Source organism: Camelus ferus, chromosome 1, assembly GCF_009834535.1.
Source record: "Camelus ferus isolate YT-003-E chromosome 1, BCGSAC_Cfer_1.0, whole genome shotgun sequence".
Classification (NCBI taxonomy): domain Eukaryota; kingdom Metazoa; phylum Chordata; class Mammalia; order Artiodactyla; family Camelidae; genus Camelus; species Camelus ferus.
Window position 1 is genome coordinate 70501295 of NC_045696.1, and position 20809 is coordinate 70522103.

A 20809-nucleotide genomic window follows, 5' to 3' on the forward strand; every position below is an offset into this window, starting at 1 on the left:
TAATTTTGTGATAGTATTTGTAGATGAATAATAATTAGCTGACACAAATAACTGTAGTTTATACCACTTTTATACAATACATCTCAAAACAGAGAAGGTAATATCACAAATGAAAAAGAAAATGTTACCACTGATCTTCGGACGTTAAAAAGAAACCGTTGTGAATTAATTTATGTCGAGAATTTGAAAATTTAAACGAAATAGTTATAGTCCTAGAAAAATATAATTTACTAAAGTGATGTAAGAAATAGAAAACCTCCATTAATTTTTAACCACTAGAGGAACTGAATAGTTAAGAATCTTCCCATATAAACATTCTGGGCCCAAATAGCTTCACTGGTAAGTTCTAGCAATCATTTAAGGAAGAAATATTTCCAACATTAAATCTCTTATAGAGAATAGAAAAGAAGAAACTTTTTCAACTCATTGTATGAGACTAACAAAATTTTGATACCTAAACCCAACAGAACAATGTAAGAAAGAAAAGGAAAATTAAAGATCAGTCTTAATCGTGAGCACTGACACAAACATCCTAAATAAAAACAAAATCCAACAATGTATAAAAAAGGTAATATATTAGCATCAAGTTACAGTATCCACAGAGTTCAAGGCTTGTTTAATATCAATAAAATTTATGACAAAAATACAATAAGGGAGAAAAGGTGATAAAATTTATTCATGAGAAAACTGTTAGCATACTAGAAATAGAACACTTCCACAAAAATTATATAGTAAATATTGTACATTAGAAATAAAAATTTTTTAAATATTAACAATAGCACTATTGTGCTAAAAATATAAAGTTGTGATAGTAAATCTAACAGTCTAGAGATGAAAAATCTCTACCAAATGGTCATTAAATAGAAGACTCACAATGTAAAGATGTCAATTTAAATTAAAACTGATTGATAGATTCAATGTAATCCCTATCAGAATCCCTATCAGAATCATAAGGTTAAAAAAAATTTTGGGTGTAACTTGACAAGCTGATTCTAAAATATATTTGGAGAGAGAAGCAAGATGGCGGAGTAGGACGCTTGTAGCTCACCCTCTCCCACAAATACACCAAAACTCACATCTACGGATCTACTCAGCCAACCAGAGCACCTGCCGAACTCCGACAGAACATCTCCCTCTTCGAAAGACAAAGACGCCAAAAATCTGGTAGGAGAAAAGGGAAAAAGAAAGAAGAAAAAGCAAAACAGTGCGGGACCGATCCGGCGGGGAGGGAGCGGCAAAGAAGGACTGGCACTTGTTCACTGGGTCTCCCCCCTCCAGCAGAGAGGCCAGCAGGATGAAGGGGGAGCCTCCGAGGTTCAGATCCACCCTGAGCACTCCTTGACCGACAGAACTGAGTTAAATGGGCATGGAGGGTCCCCATGACACCCAGCCCGAGACGCGAGCCGGCAGCTGGGGGCCGGGACAGGCTGCCCGAGCTGGGCGGAGCACAGGGGCGGCTGCACTGAGGCAGCCGCAGGTGACTGCAGGGTGCTGAGTGCCGTGGCTGGGAGGGGATACAGAGCAGAACAACCTCAGTCCCCCATAAATTGCAAAAAAAGCAAAGCAATATAGCTAGTGTGCCCTGGGGGGAAGGGTGTCGTAGCCTTTTCTCTCCTCAGACCTGCGCTGCCATTATTGACGCTTCTCACAAGAAGAGAGAAGAGGGGCAGGGCGCAGCCACAGCCACCATTTCCTCCTGTGCGCAGCACCCAGGCCGGGGTGGGGCTGAGACCCGAATCCACACCTGGCGGCTCTGCAACCTTCTAGGCAGGACTGAGACTTGTTTACAGGCCGAGGCAGATAGGATCTTTCTGCCCTGGCACCTCAGAGAACTTGTGCCGCCAAGACAAACAAGGAGCTGAGATTTGGCACGGAGCAGGAGCGGGACCATTCTGCGGTCTTCCCCCGAGCCTGCCTTTGGGGTGCCGACCTGAGGCAGAGCAGGCAGCTGCACAGAGCAGCGGAGCGACCGGCGCCAGGGAGAGGGCAGACAGCCACCCCACTTCCTGGCAGGAACGCAGCACCTGACCACAGTGCTGGGAGGGGGCGCTATCTGCCAACCTGCCTTGCCCGAGGGCAGCATCTGACTGCGGCATTGGGAGGGGGAGTGACCTGCCCGCCCACTCGGTAAGAGCTCAGCTCCTGACCCAGTGTTGGGAGGGGGTGCGATCTGCTAGCCAACAGCCACTGGGAGCAGCACAGACGAGGGCGCCAACAGAAGGCCTCTGGAAACAGCAAGCTGAGTTCGCGAAACAGGGTGAAGACACAAAGACCTCTCGAAAAAATCATTAAGAGCACACCCATCTCCAGGAGAACTAGATAACTGATACTCCTTAAGCCACAGTGCCAGAGAGATATGAGCAATATGAAGCAGCAGAGGAACCACTCCCAATTAAAAGATCAAGAGAAATCCCCTGAAAGCATGATCAAGGAAATAGACATTGATGGCCTACTAGATCAAGATTTCAAAAAAGGAGTGATCAAAGTACTGAAGGAACTACAAGAAATAGTGTTTAGAGATATAAAATATGTCAAAAATGAAATAGAACCTATAAAGAACCAAATAGAATTAGTAAACTCATTTGCTGCGATGAGAGCTGAACTAAAGGCTGTACAGAGCAGGCTAGATAATGCAGAGGAACAAATAAGTGACCTAGAAGACAGGACAACAGAAAGCACCCAATCAGAACAGCTGAGAGAAAAACAAATAAAAAACAATGAAAACAATATAAGGGACCTATGGGATAATATAAAGCATGCCAATCTGTACATAATAGGGGTTCCAGAAGGGGAAGAAAGAACACAGGGGATTGAAAAAGTATTTGAAGAAATCATGACTGAAAACTTCCCAAACCTAAAGAAGGAATCAGATATCCAAGTACAGGAAGCTCAGAGGGTCCCAAACAGACCCACACCAAGGCATATCATAATCAAGATGGCCAGAGTCAAGGATAAAGAAATGATCCTAAAGTCAGCAAGAGAAAAACAAAGAGTGAGTTACAAGGGAACCCCCATAAGGCTTTCAGCTGATTTCTCTACACAAACACTACAGGTCAGAAGGGAGTGGCAAGATATATTCAAAGTCCTGAATGAAAAACAGATGCAGCCTAGGATACTCTATCCAGCAAGGCTATCCTTTAGAATAGAAGGAGAGATAAAGAACTTCACAGACAAGTAAAAACTAAAAGAGTTTAGCAACACTAAACCTATGCTAAAAGAAATATTGACAGGTCTACTCTAAATAGAAAAGAAGCAGGATGCTACAAAAACGAGAAACTCATAACTGGAAAGGAGATAACTGCCATGAATTACAAAAAGAATAAACACAAAATTGTAAAAGAAAGACAACTAAATCATTAAGAGTGGGAGAGGGAAGGAAGGAAAGCTCCTGTGGAAAACAATATGGAGATCTCTCAAAAGACTAGGAATAGACTTACCATATGACACAGGAATCCCATTCCTGGGCATATATCCAGAAGGAACCCTACTTCAAAATGACACCTGCACCCCAATGTTCATAGCAGCATTATTTACAATAGCTAAGACGTGGAAACAGCCTAAATGTCCATCAACAGATGACTGAATAAAGAAGATGTGGTATATTTACACGATGGAATACTATTCAGTCACAAAAACTGACAACATAACGCCATTTGCAGCAACATGGATGTTCCTGGAGAATGTCACTCTAAGTGAAGTAAGCCAGAAAGAGAAAGAAAAATACCATATGAGATCACTCATATGTGGAACCTAAAAAAAAGAACATAAATACAAAACAGAAACAGACTCACAGACATAGAATACAAACTTGTGGTTGCCGAGGGGGCAGGGAGTGGGAAGGGACAGACTGGGATTTTAAAATGCAGAATAGATAAACAAGATTATACTGTATAGCACAGGGAAATGTATGTAAGATCTGTGGTAACTCATAGCGGAAAAAAAAAATGTGACAATGAATATATATATGTTCATGTATAACTGAAAAATTGTGTTCTACACTGGAATTTGACACAACATTGTAAAATGACTATTACTCAATAAAAAAAAAATGTAAAAAAAAAAAAAAGAATAGGCCAAAAAAAAAGAGAGCCATATAAGTAATTTTGAAGAGCCATGTTTTTAATGAATACTTTAAATATAAAGTCAAAATAGAACTATACATACAATTGTGCTCTAGTTAACAAACTTTTTGCTCACATTAATACGAGTCAGCAGTTCTGAATATGTGTGTATACTAGGTTGAACAAATAATTTTAAAAGGATATAAACATAGATAGGTATTGGGAGTCAGGTTTCTCATGCCAAAAATAGTTACAATAAGCAAACTGTAAGGCTAGAATGAAAGCTGTGTAACTGACTTTGAGTTGGAGATGTCAGAATGAACTCATATTAAGAGACAGGTTGATAGATAATAGATAGGGTTAAATAGGTAGATAGATGGATAGACTGCAACTATATGTTTTATATGTAGATATATAAACTCATATATATATATACACACATATGTATGTATATATATACACATACATATATTTTGTAACACCTTTTACTGACAGGGTCAAAAGTGGTAACAAGGTGACAATCAATAGCAATAATCATAATAAATGTACAGTCTTAGATTTTAAATACTATTCTCTAATAAAAGGAATTAGGCCTCTCTGGAGAAATGACTGATTCTAGGGCCAAGGCAACATATAGATAAGATAACCCTGAAGCACCTTGTGATGCTAAAATAAAAACAACATCAATAAAAAGATGAGGCACATGAGAAAGTCACAAGAGCTAAGTGAAAGAGCTCCCAATGAACAAACTGGCACAATTTTAGTAAATAAACATCTATAGTATTGCAGTACTTCACAATAACTCAGAGAAATACATATATATATATATATATATATAAAATAAATAAAATAAAATATATTTGGAAGTATCAAAGGTCAAGGATAGCCAATACTCTCTTAAAGATATCAAGACTTATTGTAAAGTGACAATATTTAGGATAGTGTGGTACTGAATGTGGAGACAAAGATTAATCACACAGAAGAGAGCCAAGAAACACAGACCAAGCATATAGATCCTTGATACACTTACGATAAGATAGCACTGCTGAGCAATGCGGCAGGGCAACCTTTTAAAATAACTGTTGCTGGGAGAACTAAGTGTCCATATTTTAAAAAATTAATTGGATCCCTGCCTCTAACTATATACAAAAACTGCTTTCAGATGGATCTAAGATTTAAAGATGAAAAAAAAAAAAAAGAAAACTTCTAGATAATAATATAGGAGGACTTCTCTTAGATATGGAAAGAACAAATTATTTTGACTACTTGAGAAAAAAACCTTTTCTTAAAAAGAACCATAGAAAAAAGCCACAGAGTAGAAGATATTTACAAGATATATCACTGACAAAAAGACATCCAGGACACATAAGGAACTCCAACAAATCAAGGAGTACAGGAGACATTCCAACAGAAAAACGGGCAAAAGACTTGAACAAGCACATCACAGAAAGGAAATTTAAATAGCCAACACATATAAAAAAGGCTATCAACCTCATTAGTAATTAAGGATATGTAAATTTAAAACATAATGAAATATCATTACACATACACTAGACTGACAAAATTTTAAAGTCTAGCAAGAATACAGAGCTAACAGAAAATCTCACACAATGCTGGCATGTGAAGTTTAAAGTATTTATCCCAGTTAACTGAGACAATCACAAAGATTATCCAATGCTAACATGCATCAAAATCACCAGGAAGGCTTGTTAAAATATATTGCTGGGCCCTGCCCCCAGAGCTTCTGGTTCAGAAGGTCTGAGATGAAGACGCAAACTGCATTTCTATCAGGTTCTCAGCTGATGCTGTATTGCTGGACTAGGGATCAAATTGAGAACCACTGTCCTAGAGAAACGCATGTGACTGTGCTCAAGATGCACACACAGGAATGATCATGAACATACTACTTTTAATAGTCAAAACTAGAAACAACTGCAATGCCCATTAACAGCAGAATGCAGACACTGTGATATACTTGTAAAATTTAATACTATACAACAATAAAAATGAACCACAGCTATATACCACAAAATGTACAAATTCCTCAAAATATTGAGAAAAAAATACAGAGTATAACTTATAAAAAGTTCAGAAGCAGGCAAAATAAAAAAATACATTTTTAGGGATACAGGCAGGTGCAATAACAGTGTATAAAAGGGCAAAAAATTATCAGAAGAACTAGGATTATGAATGTATTAGGGGAGGCAGAGAATTATGATCAGGAAAGGACATGTGGGATACAGTCCGGGGTATCTAAAGATAACTCTATTCCTGGGATGTTGGCTTTTTAATTTTTTACTAAACTGTACTTCAGTTTTATGCACTTTTTGGAGGTTTTTTATATTTCAAAGTAAGAAATATTTTAAAAAATCTAATGAAACATGTGTTATCCATATTGGAAAAACCATCTAAACTAGAGATTCTCTACCAGAATTCTAAGGATGGCTTTTAGGGTGTCTGTGAATCCCTGTATTTGTAAACAAAATTATGCATCTGAGTCTATGCACAATATTATGAAGCGCAGGCCCTAATGTTTCCTTAGATTCTCAAAAGAGGTCTATAGCCCCCAACGTGTTAAGAACCACTAATCTATACACTTTGTATACGATCTAAAACTTCATTATGAGGACATTTCCCCCACATATTTAATGTTGATTTTATTTACATTACTAAAGCCACAGAAGTCCTTCAACACAAAGTCTATAGATTTCTATTGTGGCCTTACGAGGTATTAAAAAGCTCAAGGTGAAAATACGTGCAGATGTGGGGAAATACAGTCAGCAAAAATTACTGTTGTGCAGCAAAAATATTTCTTGCTTCTCCTGTATGAGTTTCCTGCTGAGTAACTTGTTTGCTCATTGATTAATTCACCATGCTTCACATTCTGTAGAGAGATATAGCTTTATATTTGGATGTCTGGAGTCAATGTGCTCAAACCACTGCATAATGCAGATGAAGTAAAATGAAGAATGAGCCATAATGTAACTATGGAGACTTAAAGGGAATGATGAAAGGGAAAACAATACAAAATGATTAAAGGGGAAAAAAGATATAATTCAAAATAGAAGAAAGTTTTCTTGGGTTCTTTCACCAAGATATATTGACATTGTTAGCAGGAATATGATAAGATTAAATAACATATATGTGTTTTCAATCCTGTAGATGAAAGTGTGGACATTACTTCAGCTTGCACATCTGATGACAGACTGTGCCACCTTTCACACCAGATGTTTCACATAAGACGCTGTTCATATTTCTGATTTTTATAAACTTTACAATCACTGGGACCTAGAGGTAAGTATTCACATTAGATGAAATGCTTTCTCAAAGTTTCAGAGCTCATCCTTTCTTACAGTGTTTCACATGTAAAAAAAGTTTAAAACATGTTGAATAATCCTATCTTTCACTACAGCTCTAAACCAATCACCAGAAGCTACCTCACCTCCTGATCCTTGGTACGAGGAGGAGGAAACTTTGTAGATATAAATGTTATTTCCAAAACTAGAATTACCTTAGCATCTTTCATTACTACTTTTTTTCAATAATCAGTGACCCATAAAAGAGAACAGATTTCAACAAATCTCTAGCTCTGTTGATTTCTGAGGAATATTTTATGTTATAAACCTAATGAAACTAAAGTGAGGAGTGATTTGGGGGCCCCTTTTTAGAATGATCACATGCTCATCACATACATATTAGTCTTTCCATGAAGGCATCTAAGAGCATATTTTTTAAAAAGAACTTTTTGTTTCAAGTCAACCCTTGCATTCTTGTAAAACAGCATGCATAAACAAAACCAGAATCATCATCCAATAACATAAGGAAGGGAAGTACCTCAGAGAGAACAACTCATTGCAGTAACATTTCTAGAATTCCATCAGGTGATGGGGGAATGGCTCCCATCATGTATCAGGGAAAAAGATCAGGAGTACTCTCAGAATCATTCTAACAACATTGTAAAAATCCACTAGTATTCTAGTTTGTCACTCAGCTGACTGAACATGGGTTATTTTCAGAAATCACAATATAATAAATTGTATATGACATACGCTTTACGAATATAAACATGAGGTGGAATAAATTATTTGAAAAAAGATGTTAATCCTAAAGCAAATCAATTTAATGACATCTGTCATAGCTTAATTAGCAAAAAACAATTTGGGAGATATCTGTACAAATGAAAGTTTTAAAAGCTTTGTTGAATAAGTACCTCAATATGGTCCATTGCTTTCTGCCATACAGACTGCTTCTCCTCTGCACTGTGTCCAGGGATGGATAAGATATTGTGAATGTAGTTAAAGACTTCTTCCTGAAGAGCACAAGGCAATATCATTCGTTCATTCATTCCCTCCAGCAATATTTAGTCACCATCTACTATCTGTACCAGTCTTGGTACAATATCTATTATTTAGAGATGGAAAACATTTGCGGAAAGTTAACTGACAGAAGACTAACTCTAAAGAGAAAGAGTAATTGTTTAAAAGTTAGAGTAGATTTGCAGAAGTTGCAAATCTGTACTGATTAATTTTAGTCTCAATTTTATTAACTTCATGAGTGAATATCATACTTTTTGTCTTTGACGGTCCCTGCTCAGGTTCCAAATTTAATCTCAAGTTCCTCCTGCCTTAGTCTATTACGCTCCACTTATACTGACCATTGCTTCATTTATATGATCTCTCTATTCAGTTCCTTGAATGTGGGAAAAAAATTTCTCACCTCAGGAATTTGCACAGACTGTTCCCTATACTGGAACATTTTTTCCATTACTCTTTCCTTGACTGGCTTCTTATCAAATTCCAAGACTCAGTTTATATGTCATTTTATCTGAGATTCCTTCCTTGGCCGCTCTGTATAAGTCAGTTACCCAACTGTCCTCTAAAGTTGCACCCAGTTTCTCTAGCACTCATCATAATTTACAATTATATATTTGATTTTCTTATTGTCAGTCTCCATCACTAAACTATTAAGTTCTAAAACTGCAGGAAGGAACTATATGTCTGTTTTACTTATCAATATATACTTGGCTAATGGCAGGCATGCAATAAAAGCCTGTTGAATAAATGAAGAGAACCTTGGCTCAGTAAACACACGTCCAAATATTCCTACTGAAGTTATACCTACTGAGTACTTATTTCTATTTGGTAAAGGGAGGGGAGGAAACTGAGTAAGAACAAAGGTTAAAGCTCTTATGAATGCCCCTCTCTTAGTGGATCACATAGGTAGCAATCAATAATTTTGTCATATTGGTGTCCTTGTTCATAAATTCACAGATTTGATAGCTAGATCATAAAAGGAAAAACTTCAGCGTACCAAGCAGACAGGTGGTTATTAGCTTATAAGATATTTGTTCAGGCAAAGAGGTTAATATTAAGGAAAAATAAATACAGAAGTGATTTCTACTGTTAAATGAAGTTACAGTATCTAAGGGAGATGAGTATCTGCCATTCTTTTAAATACAGGTTTAAGGTGCTGCTGAATACTATGTAAAAAATTTCAAAGCTGGGTACAAAATAAGTGTTAAAGCAACAATGTGTCACATAAAAATAGGTAATAAATTAGATATCAATTAATCAATTATATGAAGCTTCCTTGTTCAGAATTAAACATGTCAAATGAAATAGTCAATAAACTAGACAAACAGTAGTGCTAACCTATTGCATCTTACTTGCTATGCTAAATTCTGCTTTATTTATAATATATATAACTGTCAAAAATCTGTCAAAAATCTATCAAATACTATAGAAATTCTAAGTAAAAAAACTAGTAATTCATAAAACTATTATCCCATTTTCATACTAAAACAAATGCACAAGCACTTCAAATTTACTTGCTGTTAATTTCTGTAAATCTTACTAACTTCTAGACTCAAAAGGCAAAAGCTTTCAGGTTATTGTTATACGCATAGCTTTTCTTAATTAAAAAATGACAAGGCATCAATAAACTGGGCTTCAAGTTAGAGAAATGTAATTTAATAGTTCTCTGGGGATTAACACATGGCTTCAAAACAACTTACAACTCTGCTTTTTCTACCATCCGGATGAGCCGACTCTCTTCAAACTGAACTATGCCTCCAGCCTGCAGCAGTTCTAAAAGGACCCTAATATTTAAAATAAATGAGTAAGAACACTTGTAATGTACTTTTATTTACTAGCGCTTTAAGAATCCATGCAGCCACACAAACCATATCTTTTTTTCTTTTGTCTTACTATTCGCTGATTTTTCAGTTTGGCTTTCATGTATACAAGGGAATAGACTGCCATTATAACGTGATCATATTGTACTTAAGTCTAATAAAAAGATACAATAGCTCTATTTTTCCAACATGGAAGGAATGCCAGTGTTTGCAAACAAAGCCTTATTAGAACATCTAATTGACCCTCCCCACTAAGCTAAAAATGTCCATACATATTCTTTCAAGAAGCAAATTTTTGTCTAATGCTTTTATGGCTTATGATTCTTCAAAATCTGTGGCCCATAGGCAGTATCCATGTTCATGTTTAATTTTTCATGTTTAAACGTGGAGTTTCTCATACTACAGCATTATTCACAAGAGCCAAAAGGTGGAAACAACCCTAATGTCCATCAATGGATAAATGGATAGATAAAATATGGTATATAAATATAATTGAGTATTATTCATACTTAAAAAGGAATGAAATTAGGGTTTATCTATATATGGATAAAGCTTAAAAACATTATGCTAAGTGAAATAAACAAGTCAGCAAAGAACAAATACTGTATCAGTCCACTTATATGAGGAACCTAAAATAGTCAAATTCAAAGAGACAGAAAGTTTAATGATAGTTGTCAGGGGGCTGGGAAGTGGGTAACCAGGGAGTAAACACAGAAAATTGATTACTTTTAAGTTGAAATTTTTTTAAAGGCATAGAAGAAATAAAACCTCCAAACTCTACACTTCAGAACCCTAACTTAATTCATTTTGAGTATTATAATGTACTGTTGTAGAGAACAATGATGGAGTGAACCCATATGCTGGAAGCCTATTCAAATGCCATTGCTGAAGCTGTCTTAACCAACTTACTGGAGCTGGTCGTTGCCTTTTCAGGAATGTTGTACGCCAGCTGTTATATGCAGGCAGTGTTAAAAACTGAATTATATAAACTTACAAAAATAAGTTAAGTTAAAAACAAAGGTAATTAATACCCAAACTCACTACTTCCTAATTATTTTACTGCATTTGACTGTGTATGCTCTCGAGGTCAGTTACTGCAGCTGTATCTGTGTTCTGGAAACACTATGTCAGGGGCAGTGATGCACATCTCTTCCCAATGCCACGTTCAGTGTGACATCCACTGGTAGATCAAAATCAGCCATGGTGGGAGTACTTACACCGTGGAAACTGGCAAATGCTGTAAATCAGGGCTTGTCACATTTTTAAAGGGTTGTAAAACAAACAAAGAGTATGTGACAGAGACCATATGTGGCCCATATAGCCTAAAATATTTACTCTCTGGCCCTTTACGGAAAAGGTGTGCCAATTCCTGGTTAAGAAAGTGACAGAGCTGATATGACAGTCAAAGTTGAAAGTGTGCATGTCAGAATCATTATTTTGTAAATAGTACAAAAAAGTTAAGGAATTATTTTTCCAGTATTCAAAAGCTGTTATGCAATTCAGCAGAGAAGTCACATCACTGATGAATGAGTGAACTGCACTTTCATCTTGTTCACTTACAGAAATGAACACATCAACCAACATTCACGTCAGAACTAACCAGTTGTTAAACTTTTATTAGCAAATCACTGGAAAATACTCAAATATACTGCATAAATAAATTCTGATACATAACAAACAGTTCAAGAGAAAGAGTGCTGGATTAGAAGGGAAGGATTTGGCCTCTAATCTTAGTTGTGACTTTGAGCAATTTACTGCGTCAGTTTTCTTTCTATATTCTAAAATTAGTGTGGGGAAAAAACCCACATAATCCCAAAGAGGATTCCCAACAACAGATTATTACTGTACTATGATTACTTTTAAAGGTCTGGCATCTACATTTAGGCTTGGTTTTTATTTCTGTTTTATTCAGCTATTTACATAAAAAGTTTTTATCATTTTATATAGCAACACCATGCATCACATGTTTCATTTTTCCTGCCAACAGAAAAATAAGGGCAAAATGAGGCATCCATGTTACTACATGCATTCAATATAATTTACGAGACAATCAAAATTTTAGCAGCTGTTCTCTTCCCTAAGACAGTCTGCAGCTGTCACGGAGCCACAGGTGTGCAGAGAAAGGGCTCACTGTTGCTATTTTACGTTCTTTATCTGAGTCTCATTCTCCCAGCCAGGCATTATTACCATATAGAATTAGCATAGCTCTCAAAATACTTAATTTTTGTAGCTTACTTGTCTGACAAAGTCTGGCTATCAAGTTTTAAAAGACTGGCTCTCTTAGTGCTCACAATTACAGTGGGTAAGCTTTTAAGAAATCCTACCCCCTGAAAGGACCCTCAAGGATAAGTAGAAAGAAGTGGTAATCAAACAGTTTCTTTCTCACAGTGATTAGTGAAGGGACAGACGGACGCCAGCCTCCAGAAATGGCCAGCCCTAGTGCAGTGGGACTACAGAGCACGCCCCAAAACTGAGTGTCCCAAAACTCAGGATCCTGAAGACTCTCTGGTTCATGGCCACAATAGCTAGGACTGGTGACCAGATTAATGAATCTGGTGGAAAGCAGGACACAACAGGTACTGACTGGTGCTACATAACAGAGAAGGACAGAGGACATATTCTCTGTGATGTCATGTTGAATGCAAGACAGGTCCCCGTCTGCCTGGGAATTTAGCTTCATATAGGCTTAAACTAACCACCACCCACACTATTTCCTTGTTGCCACTGTCTAGCTTAGTATTAGGGTCTGGCATAAGTCATTTCCCTCTTACGCCTCATGAGGTTTAGTACTGAAGGGTTCTTTCTAGATTAGCCTCTCTTCTTTCTCATTCTCTAGCAAAGAGAGTTCTAGCAGTTCATACCTGCTGTCTTTCAGAGTGTCGGGAGTCATCGTCAGGACTACAGAGGAATTCGAGGACCTGGTCAAAGAAAAGGTATTTTTTATTAGATACCAGCTTGCACGCCACACCGCTGTCACAGTGTGACAAAACAGTAACGACCCTCTTTATATCACCAACTCATTCCCACTCGGCTACAACACACACCACATCTGAGTGGCCCAGTACATGGCACAGCAGGCTCAGGTAGGCTAACGATGTAACACGCACCTTACACACACTTCTTCATTCTTTAGAAACCCGACTAGAAGAAAGCATCATCTATGTACCTTGACTTGCAGATTCCTGACACCACGGACCAAGCAAAGCATAGACTTTGGAGTCAGGCCACTTGAACTTGAGTCCTAACCTTATTAATGCTTAATAACCACATTTATTGCTAATAATAACACTTATTAAGCATGCCCTGGATGAGTGACTGAACATCTCTGGGCTTTAGTTTCCTCATCTACAAAATGGAGGTAACAACTATTCCAATTTCAGAGCTGCTGGGAGCACTGCATTAATATATACACATGTAATGTGGAACAGAGCGTGGCACTATGAAGTGCTCAATAAATGTTGGTCATTATATGCAACTTTCTCCAGATAAAAAGTATTTTCTTTCTGTGGATACATAGGAGGTACTTAACTGGGATTAGGAGATACCTTCAAAGTCATTTCCTCAAAGTAATCTCTCCTCCAGATGATCAACATCACAGTCTTACTACCAGTGAGATGGGTGACTCTTAAATTGGAAAATTCTTGAGCAAAGAATTCTAGACAATTTAGAGCAACAGAGTAATAGAGAGAACAGAATCTCTATAAACCAATCTCCACAAACCATACTCCCATGATACCAAGTTACAAGGCAAAATTATACTACCCAGACACAACATTAAAAAAAAACACACACACAACAATTTAGATTCAATTTGGACTCAATTTAGATTCAAACTGAAACCTGAACAGGTTTCTACCTGATATGGCATTTACCCAATAGGCTATTATATTAAGAAACTGTGTAATCGAGTGATTTTTTCTATGAACAGTAAATAAAAACAATTCTAGCTCTTATGATTAAAGACACTCACCTGATCAAAAAGGGTTCTGTTAACAAACAAGGTGTTGTCAGGCTTTGCAAGCTGCCGGGCAAGGAAGGTAAAGAGACACCCTACTTGTGAGGGAGTAAAATCTGAATTCTCCACCATAACCTGATGAGCAAAAGAGATCATTTATTTATTCAATATACCATCTGCTTTGACACACACAAAAAAACACAATTAGAAGAGAGAGGTGGGGGGAACCTCATTACTAAAGACTCACAAAAAGATTCTTTTATTGACTGTGTAACAGTTGAGATCAGTGTCATTTAGAGAAGGAACACAACTACTTGCACACTTGGAACGGAAAACGTTTTAGTCACTTTTGGCATATTTCTAGGTATAACCTGGATAAAAACTGAATTGTTAGATAAAGGTGGATTTCAAAGAAATATTAATCATATTTCCCTCTGGAATTCTTAAAACAGAACCTAAAATTAATTTAAATTAAATTAAAGTAACCCTACTAAAATTTGTCCACCAACACAGAAAGAAGGGAATTTGCTTTGGGGTCTGAAAGTAGGATAACTTGAGAGGGAAGATATCTCAGGAAAGAAGTCAGCTGGCCCTTGAACCAATGAAGTGAATGATTTCTGCCTTGTCTATAAGCAGTTTCCTGGTTTCACATAAAAGGCTTTTTACAAACACAGACAGTTATCAAGTCATAATCACTCCTCTGATTAAGTGCCCTCTCAGCTCCTGAGCACCTACTGCTATGAGTAAGACACTGTGGTAGAGGCCTTGTAGGCAATTCTGAACCAGAAAGCAAGGTGAGACAGGTAAACAAATATTACATAAAAAGCATAATGTGATCAGCACAATTACAAAGGAACAAATGACTACAGAAGCACAGTGGGGAGAATTTAGTTCCACTGGTTAGAGAGGGAATTTGAAAAGCAATGAGAAAAACAGCTTTTAAGCTAAGCTTTAAAGCCCACGTGGAACCTGTGCCAGGGGCAAATGTCAGGAGAAGAGCCGTCCAGGTAGAGAGAAGAGTGTGAGCAAAAGCATGACACAGGAAAATACAAGCCTGTTTGGAGAAACTATGTATTTCTTTAGAATGCAGCATGTGAGAGGAGGAAGGAGAAATGAGATCGAAAGAAAAGATTAGGCCTCCAGTGTCATTCTAAGGAATCTAGACTTTATTTCATAGAAAACTGGGGTGCAACCAGGAGAGGTGCTCGTGATCAGTACTGTGCTTAGGAAAATTACCCCATCAGCAGTGTTTAGGATAAAATAACAAAACCAAGAAACAAAAGGTAGAGAGACCAAGATACATGTGACTGCAGGGGTCCAAGGGGGAGACAGAGGGCTTCAGAACAAGGGCAGTGATAATAAAAGAAAAAGGGAAGCGGGAACAGGTACAAAAGACACTGCAGAGAGAGAGGAGAAAGGACAGGTATTCACATGTGTGGAAACATGTGGCTAAAGGAAGCATGAGAAATGGCAGATCTTGAGCCTGACAGGCAGGGAGGAGAATGATGCCATGATCAAAGAGGGAGAATGCAGAAGACTGCGAAGGAAGACCAGGTTCTGTCCTGGATGAGCTGAATTTATGGAGGCAACTCTACAACAAATTAGGGAATAGGATACTGTTTCATCTATCAAAAAGTCCTGAATTCCCTCCTTCCATTCTCCATTCAAAGATAAATTATAAGGTTTCTCCTATTATAAAACATTCCCTTGGGGCCCAGCTTTTGGCCTACCTTTTACTTTGCTAGGCAGTATGTTCCTTTCTTTTACTCTTCCTGCTTTTAGCCCAGCAATTACAGCTTGCTCAAGTGCATAATTAATCATTACTAGAGTACAAGGATATTTCAAGCTATAATCTGTGTTTCTAAATTCCAATTTATAACATTCAAAGAGCTTTCTATATCGCTTTAAAAACCCCGTCATCACTCCCTTTCAGTGTGCAGGTCCTTCCCTACAACTCAACTCTTGGGTCCCAGATAGTGCTCTTCTCTGCTTTAAGCCCTTCTTTTTGCCAAGTGTAAACTCTTTAACTGTCTGATCCAAGAAATTCATTTTAAGGAAACAGCCCTAACTCGCAGCTCCTTCCCTTGCCACCTCAGCCAGTGTGTAACTGGTTATCATCTTAGAAATTTTGGCTTCTTTCCATTTCCACTCTCCAACCAATTTCAGAGACCACACTTTCAAAATTTTCTGGGCAATCTTATACAAAGTCACAAATTAACAGCATTCCCTTTCTATGTCTGCAGCCATTCAGCACACGTAATAATGCCTTAGATTTGACGCTTATTTGTTTGTTCCCTAGTCATTGCCTAGGCTCCCTGGAAAGAACACTTTAACAAATGAGTGCAACTCTCTCACCAGAAATGAGAAAATAATCTCAAAAGTGCATTCTTCATGGACCATGTGTAAACACTAACAAAGCAATACACAACTAGCAATTCACCAACAGTGATAGCTGAAGTACTTTATGGAGCTTTTCTTTCTTCATTATCATTCTTCCAACTTAGTATATTTTTAAATCTGAATTCCAATTCAATCAACTTGCAGATATCTCTTGAACATCCACCAGGTTGCAGGCATTGTGTTGGACATGCTCTGGGCATGTTAAAACAACGACCAAAAAAAACCAAAAACCAAAACGAAACAAGCCCTCACAGTCTCTCCCTACAGAAAGCTTAAGTCCAAGCAGGAAAATATACGTGTATACAATTACCTTGCAGTGTGCCAAGGGTAGCACCAAGTGCTGTATGTTGAAGGAAGCATGGGAGAGGGTTCTAAAAGAGTTTCTCATGGGTGATATTTGAGTTACATTTTGAAAAATGGTTAGGAATTTGCTAGACAGAGAAAGGAAAGGAAAAGGCATGACAGGATGAAAGAAAATTTCATGCAAAGAATATAAGCCATAAAGATGACACAGAACATTTAGTGAATTCCAACAATTTAATACAGTTGAGGAGTTCATAATACAGAATGCGTGCTTTTGGTGGGGGTGGTGTGTGGTAGGAGAGGGGAGCAGTTATAAGAGAAGTAGTCAGGGACCAGAAGATATAGAAGGATCTTGGATGCCAGGTTAAACAGTTTAGACGAATATGGCAGAAACCAGTACCTGTACTCCAACATCTGTTCCTTCTTCCTAATTCAGAAGCAGAATTCCTCATTTTTAGCTAAACACATGGCCATCCACAATACAGAGTATATTTCTCAGTCTCAATCAGCAGCTAAAGGGTCATACACCTTAGTTCTGATCAACAAGATATACACAGAATTGCAGTAAGCAACTTCGAAGAAATTTTCTTAAAGAGAGGGAACACTCTTCATCTTTTTCTGCATTCAGGCTAGCTAGAATGCAGAGGTGATGGCTGGAGCTTGAGCAGCCATATTAGATCAAAAGACAGAAACCATGCACTAGGAATAAAAGCAGTAAGACAGAAAGAATGTGCATCCCTGAGAAGTTTCTGAAGCCACTCTACTAGATCAGGTTGCCTGCTCTCCAGGTTCACAGAAGAAAAAGAAATTTCCATAACAATTAAGCTACTGCTATTCTGAACTTTCTCTCACAGCAGAACTTAATTCCAAACAAGTCAATGTGGAGCCATAGAAGAATATTAGGTAGAGGACAGGTAAGATCACAAATTAATGTAGGACAAGAATCAGACCATTTAGGAAGGTATTTTAGAAATCTAGGTGAAAATTCTCCCTTCTGGCCACCTGGTATTATTTGGGAGCTTAGCAATCCTGTTCTCATCTTCATAACTGCTTATCTTACAAGGTCAATTAATATTTCAAATGAGAAAGCGTATATAAATGTGCTTTGAAAATTATAAAGAATTATTATACATGTAATAAATGCACTAATGTTATGTGCAACTAGAGAACATTTTAATTTTGGTCTTTTGTCCAAAATAATCTAAAAGTCACTAAGAAGAAGAAATCTCCATTTTACTAGCCAAGTGAACAGGACAAAATTCTAAGCTTTCAACCACAAGAAGAAACCGGTCTGGCTGAAGCTGTGCAGGTGGAAAGGAAAAGAATTTGTCTCTGCATTCATTCACTAGCAACAGCATGAATCTCAAAATAGTTTTCAAATGAATCTAGTTAGACTTAGATTGGGATGGTCATCTCTGAGTGTCTCAAATCATTCTTAAGTGTCACCCATCATATCAGTACCATGGCAAAACGACATATGCCACTACCTTAGCAACATAGCGATATAGGTATGAGACAGAAGGAGACTCTCCTACATTAATTATTTTCTCAAAGCATTCTGAAGTTAGTCTCTATTATTGAAAGTAATCATGTTAATATAGCAATTATCACAATATAGATTTCTCATGAGTAGTACCCTATATCCTAGTACCCACTCTAAAGCTCACATACATTAACTCATTTGAATGAATAACTGATACTGCATTCAGCTTCTAAAGACAAAGATATCATAATAAATTTTTAAATGATTGCAACATATTGCTTTATTAAAGATTATTTTAGAACTTGCTATAAAATAGTTCAGTTTTCTCAATATAAACATCAATACAAAGACATGTATTGAGTACTTACTTTCAACAAAATATCCACAATACGTTGTTGATATTCTACAGCTTGCTTGTCATTTTTAAAATCTTCAAAAGTCTAAAAGGAAAAAATTTTAAAATAAGTATTATTTGAAAATTTTAGACGGAAATTAGATATTATATTCTTGCTAATAGGTAAATTCCCAAATAAGATAACCATTCCTCATGCAGATTTTTCCTTATATAGCTTTAACAATAAGTTATTTTTAGTGAGTTAGATAGAAAGCTAAAGCATTAAAATACTACATGGATTCTGAATAAGGTATAAAAATATAGTGATTCTCATACAACCAAAAAGTGAGTCAAGAAAGAAAGCAAAGTTTATAAGCAACAAAAAAGAAATAATGGAAGGCAATCTGTGAGTAAGGAGGGATTGAGAAGGATGAAATACATATTACATGCTCAGCCATCATTCCGTCCATCATGCTGTTTGGAAATAATAACTGAAATACAGTTTGTTAACTGCCACTAAAAATAATTTTCATGATTTCCATGACAACTAGGAAAAAATGATATTCAACAATAGATATGTCAAAAAATTATTATGGTAATACTCTCACAATATTGTAATCCTCAAGGCTATATACAAAGAATAGGTGTTCTATTTTCTTTCTTTCTTTCCTTCTTTTTCCTGCCTCCAGTTTATTTGTACAAACAGCACAGGTAGACATGAGCCCCATGCAGACAGCAGCCCAGGGGTCACATTAGTCCTTCTATCCTCACATCAATAGATGAAAGCCTCTACTCTAGAGCCTTTGTAGGGGCCTGGGCGCCTTTGGGAGCTGGAGCCGCAGCTGTGGCCTTGGTCTGAGCCTCCTCCTTGGCCTTTGGCTGAAAGAGCCTGAGACACTTGGCGATGCGGGCAGGAGCACATTTCCCGAGCTTGGGGTGAGCAATGAAGGCAAGTCGATTGAGTTCGCGGCTGCTGACCTTTGGGATCTTGGGCTTGACCTCCTTGGGCTTTACGAGAGCCTTAGCCTCGGCACGTGCGCTCGTGGCCTTGGCTTTGTTGGCCTGCATCTTCTACAGGCCCCTCTTGTTGTGCTTCTTGGCAAAGCGCATGTTCCTCAGGAACTTGGGGTCCACCCCCTTAAGAGTTCCGTATCGTTGCGATCGGGGTTTTTTGATGCTGTTTCTGTGCCATTTTCGGGACTGCTTGTTTGTGGTGTGGTTCTTCGACTTGGCCATGTCTGCACCAGAGCCGGGAGATCCCAAATCCTCCTTTCGTTTTTTTTTTTTAATTGAAGTACAGTCAGTGAAGTACAATTTCTGGTGTACAGCACCATATCCCAGTCATGCATATACATACATATATTCATTTTCATATTTTTTCTCATTATAGGTTACTACAAGATATTGAATATAGCTCCCTGTGCTATACAGAATAAACTTGTTTTTTAAATCTATTTTTAAATATAGTAGCTAACATTTGCAAATCTCAAACTTCCAAATTTATCCCTTCCCACCCCTTTCCCTGGTAACCGTAAGACTGTTTACTATGTCTACAAATCTATTTCTGTTTTGTAGGTGAGTTCATAGTGTACATAGTGTCCTTTTCTTTTTTTTTAGACTCCACATATGAGTGGTATTATATGGTATTTTTCTTTCTCTTTCCAGCTTACTTCACGTAGAATGACAGTCTTCAGGTCCATCCATGTTGCTGAAATGGCATTATTTTATTCTTTTTATGGCTGAGTAGTATTCCATTGTATAAATATACCACAACTTCTTTATCCAGTCATCTGTTGATGGACATTTAGGTTGCTTCTATGTCTTGGCCATTGTATATAGTGCTGCTATGAACATTGGGGTGTGTGTATATCTTTTCTAATTAGAGTTCCCTCTGGATATATGCCCAGGAGTGGGACTGCTGGATCATATGGTAAGCGTGTTTTTAGTTTTTTGAGGAATCTCCATACTGTTTTCCATAATGGCTGCACCAAACTACATTCCCACCAGCAGTGTAGGAGGGTTGGTATTCTATTTTCAAAACACTGTCAAGTACAGCACTTCTGGTATTTTATGTCCCTGCTCAAGTAGAACCAAATATATTTTGAATGGAATATGCACCAAAGTAAATGACAGCATCAGA

The 20809-nt window shown here is 37.4% G+C and overlaps 2 protein-coding genes across 2 annotated transcripts in view; both read right to left on the minus strand.

Annotated features, from left to right (window-relative positions):
• The window catches only part of VPS8 (VPS8 subunit of CORVET complex), a 223049-nt gene that overhangs the window by 94311 nt on the left and 107929 nt on the right, over positions 1 to 20809 (minus strand). Inside the window, 7 exon segments of the mRNA XM_032482907.1 lie at positions 8272 to 8370; positions 9260 to 9324; positions 9327 to 9340; positions 10075 to 10157; positions 13056 to 13112; positions 14165 to 14284; positions 18704 to 18775. Of these exon segments, the coding sequence (XP_032338798.1) occupies positions 8272 to 8370; positions 9260 to 9324; positions 9327 to 9340; positions 10075 to 10157; positions 13056 to 13112; positions 14165 to 14284; positions 18704 to 18775 (510 nt within the window).
• Positions 19317 to 20015, minus strand: LOC102507695 (60S ribosomal protein L29-like). Its single transcript, XM_032482933.1, has one exon. The coding sequence runs from the start codon at positions 19735 to 19737 to the stop codon at positions 19459 to 19461; it is 279 nt and encodes a 92-aa protein (XP_032338824.1). The 5' UTR covers positions 19738 to 20015; the 3' UTR covers positions 19317 to 19458.